The sequence below is a fragment of the Centroberyx gerrardi genome, chromosome 12 (genome assembly GCF_048128805.1).
Source record: "Centroberyx gerrardi isolate f3 chromosome 12, fCenGer3.hap1.cur.20231027, whole genome shotgun sequence".
Taxonomy (NCBI): Eukaryota; Metazoa; Chordata; class Actinopteri; order Beryciformes; family Berycidae; genus Centroberyx; species Centroberyx gerrardi.
In genome coordinates this window covers 8,404,841-8,421,267 of record NC_136008.1, presented here as the reverse complement: position 1 = coordinate 8,421,267, position 16,427 = coordinate 8,404,841, and the positions used below count along the sequence as shown (strand labels likewise).

The 16,427-nt window shown below is 42.5% G+C and overlaps 1 protein-coding gene across 2 annotated transcripts in view; it reads left to right on the top strand.

Moving 5' to 3' along the window:
• The window catches only part of ago3a (argonaute RISC catalytic component 3a), a 37,379-nt gene that overhangs the window by 9,186 nt on the left and 11,766 nt on the right, over positions 1 to 16,427 (top strand). For both annotated transcript variants that reach the window (XM_071926667.2, XM_071926666.2), the window contains exons 2-9: positions 5,261 to 5,432; positions 6,983 to 7,103; positions 7,458 to 7,666; positions 10,303 to 10,439; positions 13,069 to 13,203; positions 13,349 to 13,436; positions 14,793 to 14,940; positions 15,228 to 15,347. In XM_071926667.2, coding sequence (XP_071782768.1) covers positions 5,261 to 5,432; positions 6,983 to 7,103; positions 7,458 to 7,666; positions 10,303 to 10,439; positions 13,069 to 13,203; positions 13,349 to 13,436; positions 14,793 to 14,940; positions 15,228 to 15,347 — 1,130 coding nt within the window. The remainder of the gene's footprint in view (positions 1 to 5,260; positions 5,433 to 6,982; positions 7,104 to 7,457; positions 7,667 to 10,302; positions 10,440 to 13,068; positions 13,204 to 13,348; positions 13,437 to 14,792; positions 14,941 to 15,227; positions 15,348 to 16,427) is intronic.

Genomic DNA, 16,427 nt, shown 5'->3' with positions numbered 1-16,427 from the left:
ACACAGACAACAAGCCTTTGATGTGTCTGCGTGGAGTTGCGGTTGGGTTTTCACTATTGGTCATAGTGGGCTAGCATGTCATCTGAGGTCATGGTATCCCTGGTCGGCTGCTTACTGATTGGTGTACAAAGTTTAGATTTGCTGAACTTTTGTATACATGTTCCTGTAAACTCACGTAAGCCTCTGTGTGTTGGGGATTGTACAGCTTCCCACACATCCTGCGGGCCTGGGAATGCCCATTTTGACAGTTCTTAAGTCAAGGCCTTAGTCATCAGACACAATAAACGTTGCCTACACGTTTTGATTCTGTAGTTTTCCCTTGTAAGCTAGACCTAGTTTTATCATGTTACGCATGCCTATTGATTGGTATGATCGATCTCCGGTTTAATTAGTCTAACATGAGAAGCCCCAGTATTTTATGCTTGCCTGTCTGCTGGTCCTGAGCTTGCCTTACATGATCTGTCGCAGTGGGTGACTTGAGGACACAGCAGGTTAAGGCCTAGGAAGGCTGAGACTTAAGTAGGCTGCTCTCACAGCTCCCCCTCCTCCTCCTCCTCCTCCTCCTCCTCCTCCTCCTCCTCCCATGGCTTGTCAGTCATACCTCCTTCCCTGACCGACTTGTTCCTGCTCCCACGGACGAGCACTTTTTTGTTATGTCTGGTTGTGAAGGCGACAGGGGCACAGTTTCAAAGGAGGAGAGATAGGGGGCAGGTGTCCGATACGCGCCGCTGAATTATCAGGGACACGGTGGCTGCTCTGAACATGCTGCAAAAACATCTGTGTGACAGGCTTGGCAGATATTCAACATCACAGCATGCTGTTATGTGTGCAATGTCATAAGGTTGTAGTTGAGAGTAGACTCGAGATATTGAATGTTAAATCTTTTGACGCCCTTGTGCACTTCATAGAGAAACTACCATTCACTTTTTAGCCAATTTTTGAACACGCATAAACATTTTCAAACGTTTCACTTCATGCATATGTAAAGACATGTTGTTAGACCTACATTATCTCTTGAGTAAATATGAATAAGCTTTTCTGTAACCACACCATGTCAGATGGGAATAACTCCAACGTCACAATGTCTCAAAACATTTCTGCGAGCGGCAGAATGCCCAGAGGTCTGCTGTAATGACAGGAAGCTGAAGAATGCAGAGCAGAGCGCTACGAGCCAAATATTATGATGATGAGGCCAGTGTTTTGATTTAGGCCCACACAGCTTGTTTGTTTTGATGCCTGTTTGCATGTTGGCAGATTACCACCAGCCAGACACAAGTCATGACTGCGACTGGTAAGTGGGTCTGCTGTACCAGGCGTTTTTGGAGGTTCTTTTCTATTCTAATAACCAATTTGACTTGTAAAAGTAGCTGGTTAACTTTGGTGTCCTACTAGCCCTTCCTGTTTGTTTGGTTCTGTTTCCTTCATTAAAATAAGAGATGATCATAGATGAAAGCCCCGAAGTTTAAAGCTCAGTAGTTTAATATGCTCACTCGCCATTCATTAAGTTTATTATTGGTTGGTAAGTCGCTTTTGATAAATAGCGAGCTAAATGCCTACAATAAATGTAAGGATAGAAATGTTTGCTAAATGCCTAAAGTCCCGTCAAGTCAGTTAGTTCAATTTGGGACTTGCAACTAAATTGTCTCCTTCTGTTTAGTCTTGTGTTCAACTGATGTGCGACCAGCACCGCCGTGATTCCCTCCGTCAGTTGCCATGACGCCGGCCGTCTTCTCTGCTCTCGCCTTTTCTCTTTGTCTCTGTTTTATTTCGCACTTACCTTTTCTCTCTGCGTGGCCTTGGAGTTTCTGCTGTGCTTGGCTGCGTGGCGGGAATGACGCCGCGCTCCTGTTGCGTTATCAAGCAGTCGGCGTGCTTGTGAGTCTGAGAGCGTTTCAGAGGCACTTTCCGTACCAAAAGGCTTGGTGTCCTAGAGCGTGTGCTTCTGTGTTTTGAAGAACACAGGGAGGATGTGTGCGTGTGTATTCCTGTGCAAAATGCCAAAACTTTGTCATTGTGTAATACCAAAAAAATACAAATTCATTCTCTGTGTGTGTGCGAGTGTGCCTGTGCAATATCAAAGCTAAAAATCACTCTGTGTGTGTGTGTGTGTGTTTAATACTAAAACTGAAACCCACTGTGTGTGTGTGTATGTGTGCTTGTGTGCGTGTATAAATGCGTGGAATACCAAAATTAAATCTACTGTGTTGGTGTTTTTACTTGTTGTAAGGCCCTGCGGTTGCTACAGCGAGTTAGCGCCTCATTCGCTGCTGGATCCAAAAGCAGGATGCTCCGCTGTGTGTTCCTCTACTTGCGGTGGCTCTGTGACTCATGCCGAGTGGAAGCCAGTACAGTATGAGGCTTGCCTGGCTCAAAGGCAAGATGAAAGCAAGAAAACACCAACCCTGCCCACTCTAATTCCACCACTCCCTACTATCCTCCTACTCCTCCCTAGCTGGCTTTACCAGCCCCACCACAGCACAGGAAACGGCAGGACTGTCAGTGAAGACCCACTCCTGACAGTGTCAGGCAGCAGCTTTTAGAGTGAGATCTGTCTCGAATATAAATACATCCCAAGTTAAAACAGATTGTGATCCATAGTAGGTAAGCCTATGTATGTAGCCCATATAATAATGGCTTATTAAGACATAATGTTATTGGGTCTTCATTTCTCCTTCTTCTGTCCCTATGTGTGTGTGAGACGTTGGGCTTACCTCACAAGTCTCACTGCGGGCCCCAAGGGGAATTACCATTACAAAAGTGTGTGTGCACATGGCTGTGTGTGTGTGAGGGGGACAACCGTGGCTGGAATTCCAGACTATCCTCTCTCTCATCATTTTATCCCAGCAGGCGATCTTAAACAGCATCAACCCCATCAGCCCACCAGAAGAGAAACGGAAGAAGGGATCATGGAAAAAAGCTCACACTTCCGAAGACCAACCATAAACATAGTTGCTCATGGTGTTTGGCGTTACCTGACAGAAGGTTTCTGTTTTGTTATGGGGAGGTTTTTTTATTGCCTTCCCCTCGCCGGGGCCCTAAAAACTCAACATCACCCACACATGTGAGCCTGTGAGTCAAATCGGTGATGAATCACACTCAGCCCTGACTCTCATTTATCAATGACACATTCGGGGCAGTTTTTGGTAGAGACCGGAGAGCACCAGGCTCGAGGCTGCGGAGAAAGAAAAACACAGAGTTGAATAAAAATGAGAAAAAGAAAGCGTAGGGGGGCATAAACAAAACAATGCAGGCCAGGCGAATGGATGAGTAGCATCTGAGCTTTGGTATGGGATATGTGTTGCATAAGAATAGTAGAACGCCTGATAGTATCTTGAGTTGAATCCGAGCAATGTATTGGTACATCAGCAAAGCCGTTTGTTTTCTCAAGTGTGATGTGAAAGGCAAGCCTCAGCAGCCCCGAAATAGCACTGAAATGAGTGCGGCGCATTAAGCTGAAGTTAACAGAACTCTGTGTCTCTGGATCAAAGTGACTCATGTCTAAGAAATCCCGTGGTCTGTGTGTGTGTGTGTGTGTGTGTGTGTGTGTGTGTGTGTGTGTGTGTGTGTGTGTGTGTGTGTGTGTGTGCTCTAGAAGTGCACCAATACCAATTCTTCAGAACCAATACAAGTACTGAATGCTTTAAGTAGATCGGCCAATACGAGTTCTGTTCTGAGTACTACTTGGTTAAAAGCCATTCATGCCACCTAGTATTGGCCTATTACAAAACAGTTATGTAAAAACAATTGCAGGACCAACTGCATCAATTTTATTCATTCATTTGATCAAATCATGCACTGACTGTTGTATAACAGTCCTCAATCAAATAATATAATGTAATCCTCAAAGAAGAAGATGAAAAATAATAATAAAATAGAAACGTGTCTACATAACATAAGTTAGAGGATGTAAATGTGAGCGGAAAGTTCTTTTTCACAAACCACCACAGCAGATTTCATCATTTTCACATCAGTTGGCTTAGCGCACTGGTGTCAAGCCAGCTAGAATAACAGATTTAAGGTAAAAACTTTAAAAATAACACCCTTAACGATGAACATGTGCCGCAACTTGCAACATTTTTCAGTAATACAAAGTACCACATTGAAAATAAAGCTTTTAGGGGGCAATCTTTTCCATAAAGACCTGTTCACAGCATATATTTATAACAACATTGTTTAGCTCACTTTCCAAAAGTGACAGTGACAAATTTTATAGTATTATTTTGAAGACAGAATCGCCTCGGCACAGCTGGCAGTTTGCAATTTTAGATCATCTTCACTGAGCTCAAAGAAGCGCCACATTGCAGACATTTTTCCTCACGTCGGAAATGTATTTTATTTTATGACATTAAAGTATCTCTATTAGCCGATCCAACTATGTGTACTTTGTGATCCAGATACTACAGATACTGTCAGCACATCTTGAGTGTATTTCCATGTGTTTGTGTGTGTGTGTCTTTGGGCATGTATGTGTGTCAGTCCGTGTGTGTGTGTTTGTGCAGTTGTTTGCTTTTAACTTGATGCACCACGATACACTCGCGCACGTGTCGGAGTGTTTACATTGCTGTGTTTGTTTTTCCTCATGGCCGTGTATTTTTCCTTGGGTTATATTACTCTCAACATATCTACATCTTCTCTGTACTTTCCTCAGATGTTCCAATAGGTCAAATACAGTTTAAAGTGCATTTCACACTGAAGTGTCACAATATACTTAATACCTGCATTGAGAAGAATAAAGAAATCAAGGTTAAAGTGATAACAATCATAGAACCGTGGAGGTGTGTGTGCATGCGTGTGTGTGTTTGGTAATGATTGAAATATCGAAGTCAGGCGACGTGTGTTTATCGTGTTTTCCCACCACAGTAGAAAGGGAGTTACCTTGACATTTGGGGTTTTACTGTTATTTGTGTTTTGTGTGTGTCTGTGTGTTGGGGGTGGGGTGGGTGTTCTGTGGAATTTAACCATTTAAGTAAATCAAAAAACTAAAATTGCAACTACCTATACCCACTGGCTTCAAGACAAATAGTCACAATGCCCTCATAATGACAAATGCCTGGTGAAGAAAAATAAGACTAAGATTTGTGATGAATCACTTTGGTATACCATGAGCCACTCACTATGAGCGAACATTCATTACATTCTAACCCTAAATGACAAAGATGGATGAGATCCACAATAAGTTTTTCTTTTTGTCTGTCTCCTCTCCCTCCCCTTACTTTCTCTCATTCCCCCTCCCTGTCCTCCCTCCTTGTTTTCCTGCTAGGAGCCGTTGGGGCCCAGTCCCTGTTCTCCGTGCCTCGGCGGCCTGGCTATGGCACCATGGGGAAGCCCATCAAGCTGCTGGCCAACTGCTTCCAGGTGGAGATCCCCAAGATGGATGTCTACCTCTATGAGGTAGACATCAAGCCTGAGAAGTGCCCGCGACGAGTCAACAGGTAGGGTGGACCTGTTGTACCTGTAGGGTGTGCCTAAAAGGATAATTTCAACTCCACTTATTTTTAACCTGGGCCTTATTTTCCTAGTTTTTGCCATCATGACAATTGATTGTGTTCCAAATTTTCAGCACTTCATCTTCAGCTTTAGAGCGCTGTTCTCCAATCCACACTCAGAGGACCAATGCGATCTCAAACTGTTGAACCCAAAAAGCAATTACAACACGTTTTTTCAACACAATAACACCAAATGCAATGAGACCTTTCAATTCCAGATGTCAATGACTTGAAACTTGATATATATATTGCGGTATTAGATATGTCATTTTAACTAGTGTGAACTAGTTGGCAAGTAGTCCTGATGCCACGTTCACATCATATCAGATTTTCCATAAATACAAACTGCCGACTAGGAAAAAATGTTCACATCAACCTCCTAGAGGTGATTCATTACAAATAAGATAAGTGGGAATTTTTAGCAGGCTCTGATATCACCTCACCTGGCGTCACAAATTGTTGAAGTGTGTCAACACAAGCAGTAAACACAGCAGGGAATCCAGTAATCCACCAATGCCGGCAGTCCAAGGTTAAAAAATGTATTGTGCCAAAAAAAGGACAACGTTTTGATCTGAATGGGTCTTCGTCAGGTCTAACAGACCAAGTGCATGCACACCTATAACCTTCTAGGAATCACCTCATCCCCGGATCCTCCTCCTCCTCCAAGGCGGGAACCCTAATTATCAAATCTTGAAACAGAAAAAGGGAAAGGTGAGGAGGGAAGGTTATCACATATAAGACAAAAATACATCTTTGAATGTAATGATTCATGTAGATCAACAACTTATATACATTATATACAAAAGTATGCATATGGGTGTCAGACTATATACACAACCGTCATAATAACAGTGTGAATTTGTATACTCTGAGGTCTGTTTATTTTGTTGCTTCTTGTTTTGACTGAATCCGTATAGTCCGATATATGAAATGTATTGGGTTCATTGCCATTTGCTATGACTGTTGTGTGTATAATTGTGTGTATACAAAGATTGTGTTGGTCCTCTGGGTGTGTTGGAGAGCAGCGCTCCCTGAGAACTAGAGGTACATAAAGCTCTACAGTGAAGTAAGTGACGAAATTTTGAACGCAATCCATTCGTCACAATGGCTAAAACTAGGAAAATTAGGCCCAGGTTGAAAATAACCAGAATGATCCTTTTAAAATGTGAACTATTGCTCTAAATCTAAACTAAGTTGTTTGTAAAACTTCTTTCTCATCTTTCTCTTGGTACTTATTTACATTTACATTTAGGCATTTAGCTGATGTTTACATGCAGATTGACTGTCAGTGTGTGAGCAGGTAGTGGTTCAGTGTCTCATGGCTGTTGATGGACACACTGGGTGTTGTGGGGATTGAATCTGTGACATTTCAATCACAGGATGGTCTCTCTAATCATTTGTTTTGAGACATCTTAAACATTCTCCGTAAATCGTGCAATACTTCCATGTTTTAGGCATTGCATAGAACTGAAAATCACAAAGTGTGTGTTGTGCAGGGAGGTGGTCGACTCCATGGTGCAGCACTTCAAGGTGACGATCTTTGGGGATCGCAGGCCAGTTTATGATGGGAAGAGGAGTCTGTACACAGCCAACCCACTGCCTGTGGCGCCAGCAGGGGTGAGCCAGGAAAATACACAGAAACACACACACCACCCAGCACCACCTAAACCCAAAGCATGCCAGATACACACACACACACACACACACACACACATACACACACAATCTCAACAAACTATCATCACCTGAACCCAAACATGCTGTATAACTTGTTACTCACATACACACAAACACACAGACAAACTCTAGATACCCAGATACTCTCAGACACAAACACACATACAAACTCTTTTAACAACCACCACCTGAAATCTTTGCATAGCTAAATACACTCATCCACACACAGCCGTGTCCTAACCCTGTCTGTATGTGCCCCCACCCCCATCCTGCCCCCTCACTCTCCTCCCTCAGGTGGACCTGGACGTCACTCTGCCGGGCGAGGGAGGGAAGGACCGTCCCTTCAAAGTCTCCATCAAGTTTGTGTCTCTGGTCAGCTGGCACATGCTCCACGAGGTGCTGACCGGCCGCAGCATGCCCGACCCGCTGGAGCTGGACAAGCCGATCAGCACCAACCCCGTACACGCCGTGGACGTGGTGCTGCGACACCTGCCCTCCATGAAGTGAGTCGCTCATGTCTCTCATTGGCCCGTAGTGCAGTGTTCTTGGTGCGCTCTTTCTAATTCAGCAAGATGCTATGATGAACAGCGAGGGAGGAGAATGTCTTTGAAATGGAGCACAAAACCTTTGCCAGCAAGATGAGGCTAATTGTCATTAATTATTCCCAGTGGCTACATGTCATAGCTACATACAGCCTAACTTGTGGTCCATTAATCATAATAATGTATTAAAAAGCAAACAAACACAAAAGGAATCATTTTCTGCAGGAAAAAAAAAACCTTTTTTCCACCATAAAATTAATTACGCCTACTTTATCAATTTTAAGATTGCATTGTGGACTGGAATCAACACCCTGCTGTGCTTGTGTTTGTTTGTTTCTACCTTATGACCTGTTTGGAGCTAGGGACTAGAAAAGCACCTGTGCTGTGGTTATATTCTGCCCAATGTAGATGGTGATTTTAAGGAGCATTTTCTTTTCCAAATCAAACTGACCAATTGAAAGTTGACCAAAAGACCCTTCAATGATTCTTCAATGATTTTTGGTTATTCTGCCACATCCCTAGATCAGCACCACTACCCTCACATACATTTTAATGACAGCTACAGTCTGTCATGTTTGGGAATCAATTGGAATTCATATAATCCAGCTAGTCCCTGTTGGCAAGCCTGGAACCTGAGACCTCCTCCTGATTCTTAATCTAGATAAGCACTACTAACTGTTCACAACTTTGGATCACTACTACTATTATCACTATTACTGCTACCTCTGCCACAACAGGGCTCCAGACTAACCTTTTTACCAACATTTTTAGCTGGTGGCACCAGCAGATAGTTTCATGACACCAGTATTTTGGTTCGGAGACTGCTTCACACACGGTAGAGAATATGTTGTCTATTGAAATATGCCAAAGTGCATTCATCAGTTTCTGAAGTACTTGAGACCTGTGGGTTTTATGTGAGGGCAGAGTGACAGCAGTTCTGAATTGAGCTCTAACACCTCTGCCATTCTAAAAATCGACTAGCCTTTATAAGAATTCACCAAAATTATTTAATAGCTTTACAAAACACAAAACATTGCTTTAGAATTTTTTTTCCTCCCTTTTCAAAATTTCAGAGGCTTTGCAATCGCACCGGTGTGACCAAGGTGACGATTAAGTGGTACTACTAGGAAAAAGCGACCAAATGGTGATACTCTGGAGCCCTAGAAAAGACATTATGATTTGTGTTTTTTACATTGGTTGGTTAAATCTGTGATTTGTTCTGTGCACCCTCTTGAGGCTCTGCAGGGAGAATTACAAAAGTACATGCCCCAGAATGTAAATAGTTTGTTTTTAGCAAAAGCTAACCTTGCTGGCAATGACATCAAAAGTTAATTTACTGGTGTAGCAAGACTGTAGCGAGCTCTCACTGGAAAACCCTTTCGATTTTTTTTTAGTCCTCTCCATTTGACAAATATTGATCCAGTGCCAGGAACGGTCATGCAAGTTTCTTTTCTGTGCACTGTTTCTTAGTTGTAGGTAGAGCATCAGTAGATGTACTTATACGCTCACCTTGAGGCGTCACTGTTGCAAAACAAGCACAGAAGTGGGGCAACCCATTAATTGCAGATTGTAGCATTAAACAGTTCTGCTAATAACTCTGCAAACCTATGCTCAGGCTGAAGTTTTATTTCATTCTTCAATTGAATAATAATCTTTGACACTTCTTTAACAGTTCCGTAGTCATGTTGACCCTGAGTTTTCATCATCTGTCACATTCTAGAGGCAATTGCCCATCAAATGTCAGTCAGGGAGAAACAGGCCGCCTGCCTTCCCCGCCTCCATCCTCAGCCACCAAACTACATAAAGTTGGAAGCCGATAAAGTCAAATACACCATGAGCAATGATCCCTCTGATACTCAGAGTAAATATATTTGTTTTGTCATAGCGGCACCAATATCAACACTCTGATCCCAACGGAAATCAAATATGGCTTATGTGTGATCTCGCAGTATTCCATATTTGACCTCATACCATCTTCCACTCGATATCACTTTCCTAAGCCCCGGCAAGAGCGCAGTCGAACACAATATCAGAGGTGCTTTAATGAAAATCTGTTTCCAAGCCATTATTAAAAAGTGGGCCTATCGACACCTTTCATTTGGCTCCGTTTGCAGGCGCCTGAGACCGGTATTGCCTTGGCACCATGACAGATTGTCAGTCTGGGATTCACAGAGAAGCGTGTAGCCCATGTACCGTTATTAATGTGGCTCCTGTGCAGAGCGATTAGAGGTCGATGAGGCCAGGCGGCCGGTGTCGCCACCCTCTCATTTCATTGATGTAGTTTCAGCCTGTATTGAAGAGCGGCTCGATGTGACACTGTATAAACAGCCATTGACCTACATTATCAATCCAGGTTGTGTCAACTAATACTAATTCCCCATTTCCTGTCATCTCCTGAGTCCTGCCCCCTCCCCTGCTCCATGTTCTCATTCTGGCTTAATTAATTTCACTCTTTTTCAACACCTCATTTTTTTATCACCCGTTTCCTTTCATTCCTATATTCTCTTTTCTTTTATTCTGTCCACCCCCCAACATCGCTTTTTTTTTTTCTTTCCTCTTGATTCTGGCTCATTCCATCCATCCATCTCTCCATCCAGGTACACTCCAGTGGGTCGTTCCTTCTTCTCAGCTCCAGAGGGCTATGACCACCCCCTGGGCGGCGGGAGGGAGGTGTGGTTTGGCTTCCACCAGTCTGTGCGCCCCGCCATGTGGAAGATGATGCTTAACATTGACGGTGAGAACCAAATTCCAGTGTTTGCTTTACATTCGTTTAGCTGCGATGGCCCCCCCCCACAGCTGGAAAATTGCCCTCACAGCTAGAACAATGTAAATGCAATTAAAGTTGCCTTATTGCTCAGCCTGCCTCAAAAATAATAATTACGTTTGTGAATACAAAGTAATTGTTCATATATCCAAACAACCAAATATGCACAAGATTGTCAGTGTTTTATTTGCAACTTTGTTAGCTTTTTCCTCTCCTGTACAGTCACACAGAAACTGTTTTCTGATCTGTTGCCTCTTTCACAGCCGAGGAAATGTTGGAAATGAGATTTTAACAATTTAACAGATAGAATAGAATGACACATAGGTCCCCCATAATGGTTGGTATCTCCTGAACATTTTTAGAGAATAAGCTGTACTTGAGGAAATTTGATAGTTATATCTGAAGACATGATCTAACCCTGCATGCATGAATTGCTAATGCCTCGCTCAGGAGAGTGCTGCCCATTGGAGATGGACAAGGTGACTGTCTGAAGCACACTCTGATGACCTGGAATAGCATTCTTCAAGTGCAGTCTGTTATTATTTGTGAAAAATGTCCAAATGTCTGAGAATGGGTGGCAGAGAATGTGTTTTGCCATGTGCACACTGCAGGAGGTTGTCCGAGACCAAGTCCCTGTTGATGAGAGGGAGGGTAGGGGTGTGTGTGTGTGTGTGAGTGAGTGAGTGAGTGAGTGAGAGAGAGACAGAGAGAGAGTGAGTGTGTGTGAGTGTGTGTTAGAGGAACTTGGAGGGAGGTGGGTTCTTGGCTGTATGGGAACTGACTAGTCGGTTGCTGTGGAGACGGGGCAGCATGTGTGTGTGTGAGTGTGTGTGTGTGAGAGAGAGAGTGAGTGAGACTGGTGGGTGGTGCTGGGGTCAGGAGGGTAGCTATGTTGAGGGTTTTCTTGAGACAGCATTTGTTTTGCTCAGACCGTTTGAAGGCTCTGTGTTTGAATCTCTGTCTCTCTGTCTCTCATTTTCCCGCCCTCTCAGCCTCGGAAATCAATTGGCCCTCTCAAGTGTCTCTTCCACCCTCTAACAACAGGCCAGAAGAAGTCCAACCATCTGCAAATCATTCTTTTCTTCTTCTTCTGCTTCTTCTGTTTGCCATTGTGTATTCAAGCAAAGAAAATGTGGGAGCATGAAAAGGGCGCCAATTGGGTGCCAATAAGCAAACTATTTATTTATTTGCATGCGCATGCAGACACACACACACACACACACACTACCTCCCACACTTGGTTTCATGGGTGATAAAAAGTGTATATATATAGCGAATAGTTTTGATTACAGAGAAATGAAACCTTTCAATTTTACATTTACATTTATGACTCATAGACACTTCTAAACAGAAGTCAAAACAAAACAGAGCGTGGGAAGGAAATAAATAGAAGTGATGTAACTTCCTAGTGATGGTGAAGGGCTCTCATGTCACACGGGGCAGTCCAGAGGTGTCGGAGTGTGTGTGCGCACGGCAGTCACCTGCGCTCTTGTCATGTATTATTCCCACCAGCTCACTCAGGGATGTGTGCTTGCAGTGCTATCGTCACCCACGCTGTCAGAAAGGGGCATCTCAAGTCACAGCGGCTTAACCAGATTGATTGAACAGTTGCTTATCTCAACACCTCTCTCTCTCTCTTGCTCTCGCTCTCACTCTCGCTCTCTCTCTGTCTCTGTTTCCGGTTTTGGATCTCTCTGGATTTCGCATTGCTTTCTGTCTTATTTGCTCTGGCTTTCTCCACATCTGTGTTTCTCTCTCATGTTCTCGGTCTTGCTCTACAGTCTCTGTCATATTTTCATTTCTCACTGCCTCAGTCTCTTTGTCCTTGTGGAGAAAGTTTGGCATCAGAACAGGAAGGGAACCTGCCCACTGTTGAAAATAAGAAAATGTCCACACAGACTTTTGAAAAAAGCACTGCACTTCATGCAGTACATTTTTCTTTGGTGGAAACAAAAGCACATTGGTGACACTTAACATTCATAATGCCTGAATATGTAATAATAATAATATTCGTAACAGCTACATCGCACATTCACAAACAATCCTTATGTCAACTTTCATCAGGTATTCATGTATTATGTCATCTGATTTGAGACATGGCAACAAAACAGTGTGTCAGTTTATTGAGTGAAAATTTCAAAATAAAACCTGTGTTCATGTAAAGTGTTACAGAACGCATTAGGTCACCCTTTAATTCACCTCAACAGTCTGTGTCCTGCATAATGCCAAAGCCTCGAGATACCCAGAAGACTAAGATGCCAGACCCTACAGAAGCCATTTTACTGCATAATATTTCATGGCTCTGTTGAGTTTTCTTCAAGTTTTCCTTCTGAGCTATTCTTGAGCTACTGGCTATGAAACATATTAGCCTCTCATTTAAATATATATATAATATAATATATATATAATATATATATATATATAATATATATAATATAACTATCAGATAGCTGCGGCCAGTTACTGTATAAGCTAATTTATCTCAAGTTGTTGTTCATCAATGTAGTTGCAGTGGTAGTGCAGAAAATGTTCCATATTATCCTGTTTTTTTTATTTATTGTTTTTATATTTTTACCGTTGTCTTGGCTCTGTCTTGCAGTGTCTGCCACGGCCTTCTACAAGGCGCAGCCAGTCATCCAGTTCATGTGTGAAGTGCTGGACATCCACAACATAGACGAGCAGCCTCGCCCCCTCACAGACTCGCACCGGGTCAAATTCACCAAAGAAATCAAAGGTGAAAATGCGTGTTTTAGCTGTGTCTGTGTAGGACAGTTTATATGAGACTGATAAAAATGTGTTTGTGTGTGTGTGTCACATCTAGCCATTCACACGCACACCTACGCCACTCCCAAGTCCCAACGCTTTCTGTTATTCACCAGGTCTGAAGGTGGAGGTGACGCACTGTGGAACCATGCGGAGGAAGTACCGCGTCTGCAACGTGACCCGCCGGCCTGCCAGCCATCAAACGTGAGTCAGCCTCCGGGGCGAGGGAAGAGGAGACTCTGGGTGGAGTAAGCGGATGTGTTGGGGGAGGGGAACGCGGACCAGGAGAGGATATGATCACCGATTCGGCACCAAACCACATAATGGCTGACTCATCGGACAACCAAGTGGTCAACATTAGTCATCCATTAGTGAAGTAGCTGTTGTATGCAGCTGCTCATCTGCTGTATTTATCGTGTAGATAAGAGTGCTGTGCTGTGTTTTTATTCATGGCAGGCTTTTACATCACCACACAGCCATCACAGAGGGTGATCCATGTTTATGGCAATGTGCCACACTAGTAGGAAATGCTTGATATGCCATGAGAACACTATGGGTAAAGCCATTTTTAAAATAATGTTCAGTAGTGGTTGTGCAGTTGTGAGGTTTAAAAGTCCATAACCTTAAAGTGAATATCTACCTTAAAATATAATTGATGCATGCTATTGCTATGCTCTTATTAAGTTGAGTCAATCACTGTTGGTGGACATGAACAGTTTACTCCCAAAGCTACAAATCAGATTGAAGTCTGTCATGTATGATGTCATCGAATGGCAACACCTGACGGTGAACTGGAGACCAGACTTTTTGGACCTCATAGAATGTCTGTTCACACTTTTACTTCCAAATGTGCTTTTTCTCCTTGTAGTGCCATCAAGTATGAATCAGAAAATGCAATACCCCCATAACATGCCTCAGGGTGATGTCATTCTGTCCACCAAGTTAGTTTCCCCTTCAGTCAACTGAGCAGTTACAGGATTTGTTTCTTAATGAGTCTTAGCTTTCTTAGATCTATGTGAGAGACTTGCTGATGGTCATAAAAATAGCATAAATAAAGACTGCGCAGTCCAAGACTATACAAATTATGTTAGAGTGGATTTCCCCTAACATGTAAATCTAGTAAACTCTAGGAATTCAAGTAAACTACTGATAAACCCCAACCCTTACCGTCAAAGGAAGCGAAACCAAAACTTGCCTACTAGCCATACCTTACTAAAAATAGAACAATGAAATCTCCCAAAGCTGTGTGTCAGGTTCTCCAGAATCTATAGGACGCTTCAGTGTAATTGGGTTAACTCAGATAACCTTGTCCTTAAGTGTTTTATTTATATATACTGTACAGATGGAGAAATCCAACCTAAACCTTCTTTACCCTCTAATGATATGTTTTCACTTTCCTGCTCTGTTCTCACACATCCTGAAGAAATATGGTAGCAAGCCAAAACACATTGCTGTGCCATTAATTACACATGTTGGTATCATAAAATAAATGAAGCTGATTGAGTTGTCCTCAGTAGTGCAGTCTAGGTTTTGACATGGGTGTGCTCTGTTCCCCCCCAGGTTCCCTCTGCAGTTGGAGAACGGTCAGACCGTAGAGCGCACTGTAGCCCAGTACTTCAGGGAGAAGTACAACCTGCAGCTTAAGTACCCGCATTTGCCCTGTCTACAGGTGGGCCAGGAACAGAAGCACACCTACCTGCCCCTTGAGGTGAGAGAAGACGAGCTATTGAATACGCACCACTATTCTTCTTTGCTTTGGGGAATCTTAAATGATCTTAAATTAAGCAGTTTGCAAGTATGGTGAAGTTTGTAGTGTATGTTGTGCTGGGCAGCTCCCAGGTATGACTGTGTGTAAACTGTATGAATATGAGGCAGAGCAACCCTGAAAAAGCTCAAGCGTGCCTAGAAAATTCTTCCCTGGATAAATTCTGTTTAAAATAGTTAAAAACACATATTCTGCCCTTGGTTCAAGGTTTTGCCTCTGTTTCCTTGCAGGTGTGTAATATTGTAGCAGGTCAACGGTGCATCAAGAAGCTGACAGATAATCAGACCTCCACTATGATCAAAGCCACGGCTCGCTCTGCACCTGACAGACAGGAGGAGATCAGCAGGCTGGTGAGTAGTGGAGACACCTGATGGACACTCTGAATACTACTGCATTGTGTAGTGTCTGCTGATTAGTAGGCTTTCCTGAGGAAAAGATAAGGCCTCTATTATGTCTAATTTTGGCCACTGTCATGTCAAACCCCAAAAAAGCCATTTTGGGTCTTTGAATTTCACCAAACATGACTTTGAAAGTCATTGAAAAGTCTTTGAATTTGATGTGAGTGTGGGAACCCTGTTATTTACCTGCATACTTGACCAACTTATTTTGTGTTTTAATGAGTAGTCATTGGGAGAATATAACCTAGGAAGAAGTATGGTTAAAACTGATGCTAGATGTGTCATTGTGTTTGGGCTTTTACCCGGAAAGAATCTCTTATACTGAAATTGTCAGGTCGTCCATAACAGTATAGTGAATATATGGAGCATTATTATCATGCAGCAGGTAATGCAGATTTTAGCATGTTAAACTTGGACACAGCCACCTAGTTGGACACCACTCCCTTTTTATGGAATGCCATAGTTGCCTGAATTGTCAACACTTCCTTGCCGTGCTGCTCATCTTGATACGTCCTTATCAAATTGTTATGAAGGCTTTGCTTATTTTGTAATCACCTCTCCCAGATGTTATTATATATTGTTAGTAGAGGTGAATCCATGCGCTTGTCCATCGCAGATGGTGTTAGATAGATAGATAGATATTTTTTTATTTATGTGTCACTCCTCAACAAACAGGGCAACAAACACAGTACAGTAAAAAAAAGGAAGTTGAGGACCACTCATTAAGAGTTAAGAGACACAGCTAAAAATAATACACATAGAAAAAATAAAATAAAAAAAGTACTAGAATATATGTATATATATATATATATATATATGTATATATATATATATAATCTATCTATCTATCTATCTATCTATATATATGTGTGTGTGTGTGTGTGTGTGTGTGTGTGTGTGTGTGTGTATATACATACACACAAATATACACACATATAAGTACATACATTACATTACGTACAAATACATTGATACACATATACATACATACACACACACGCAAAATAGAAGTCATATTACACACACACAAAC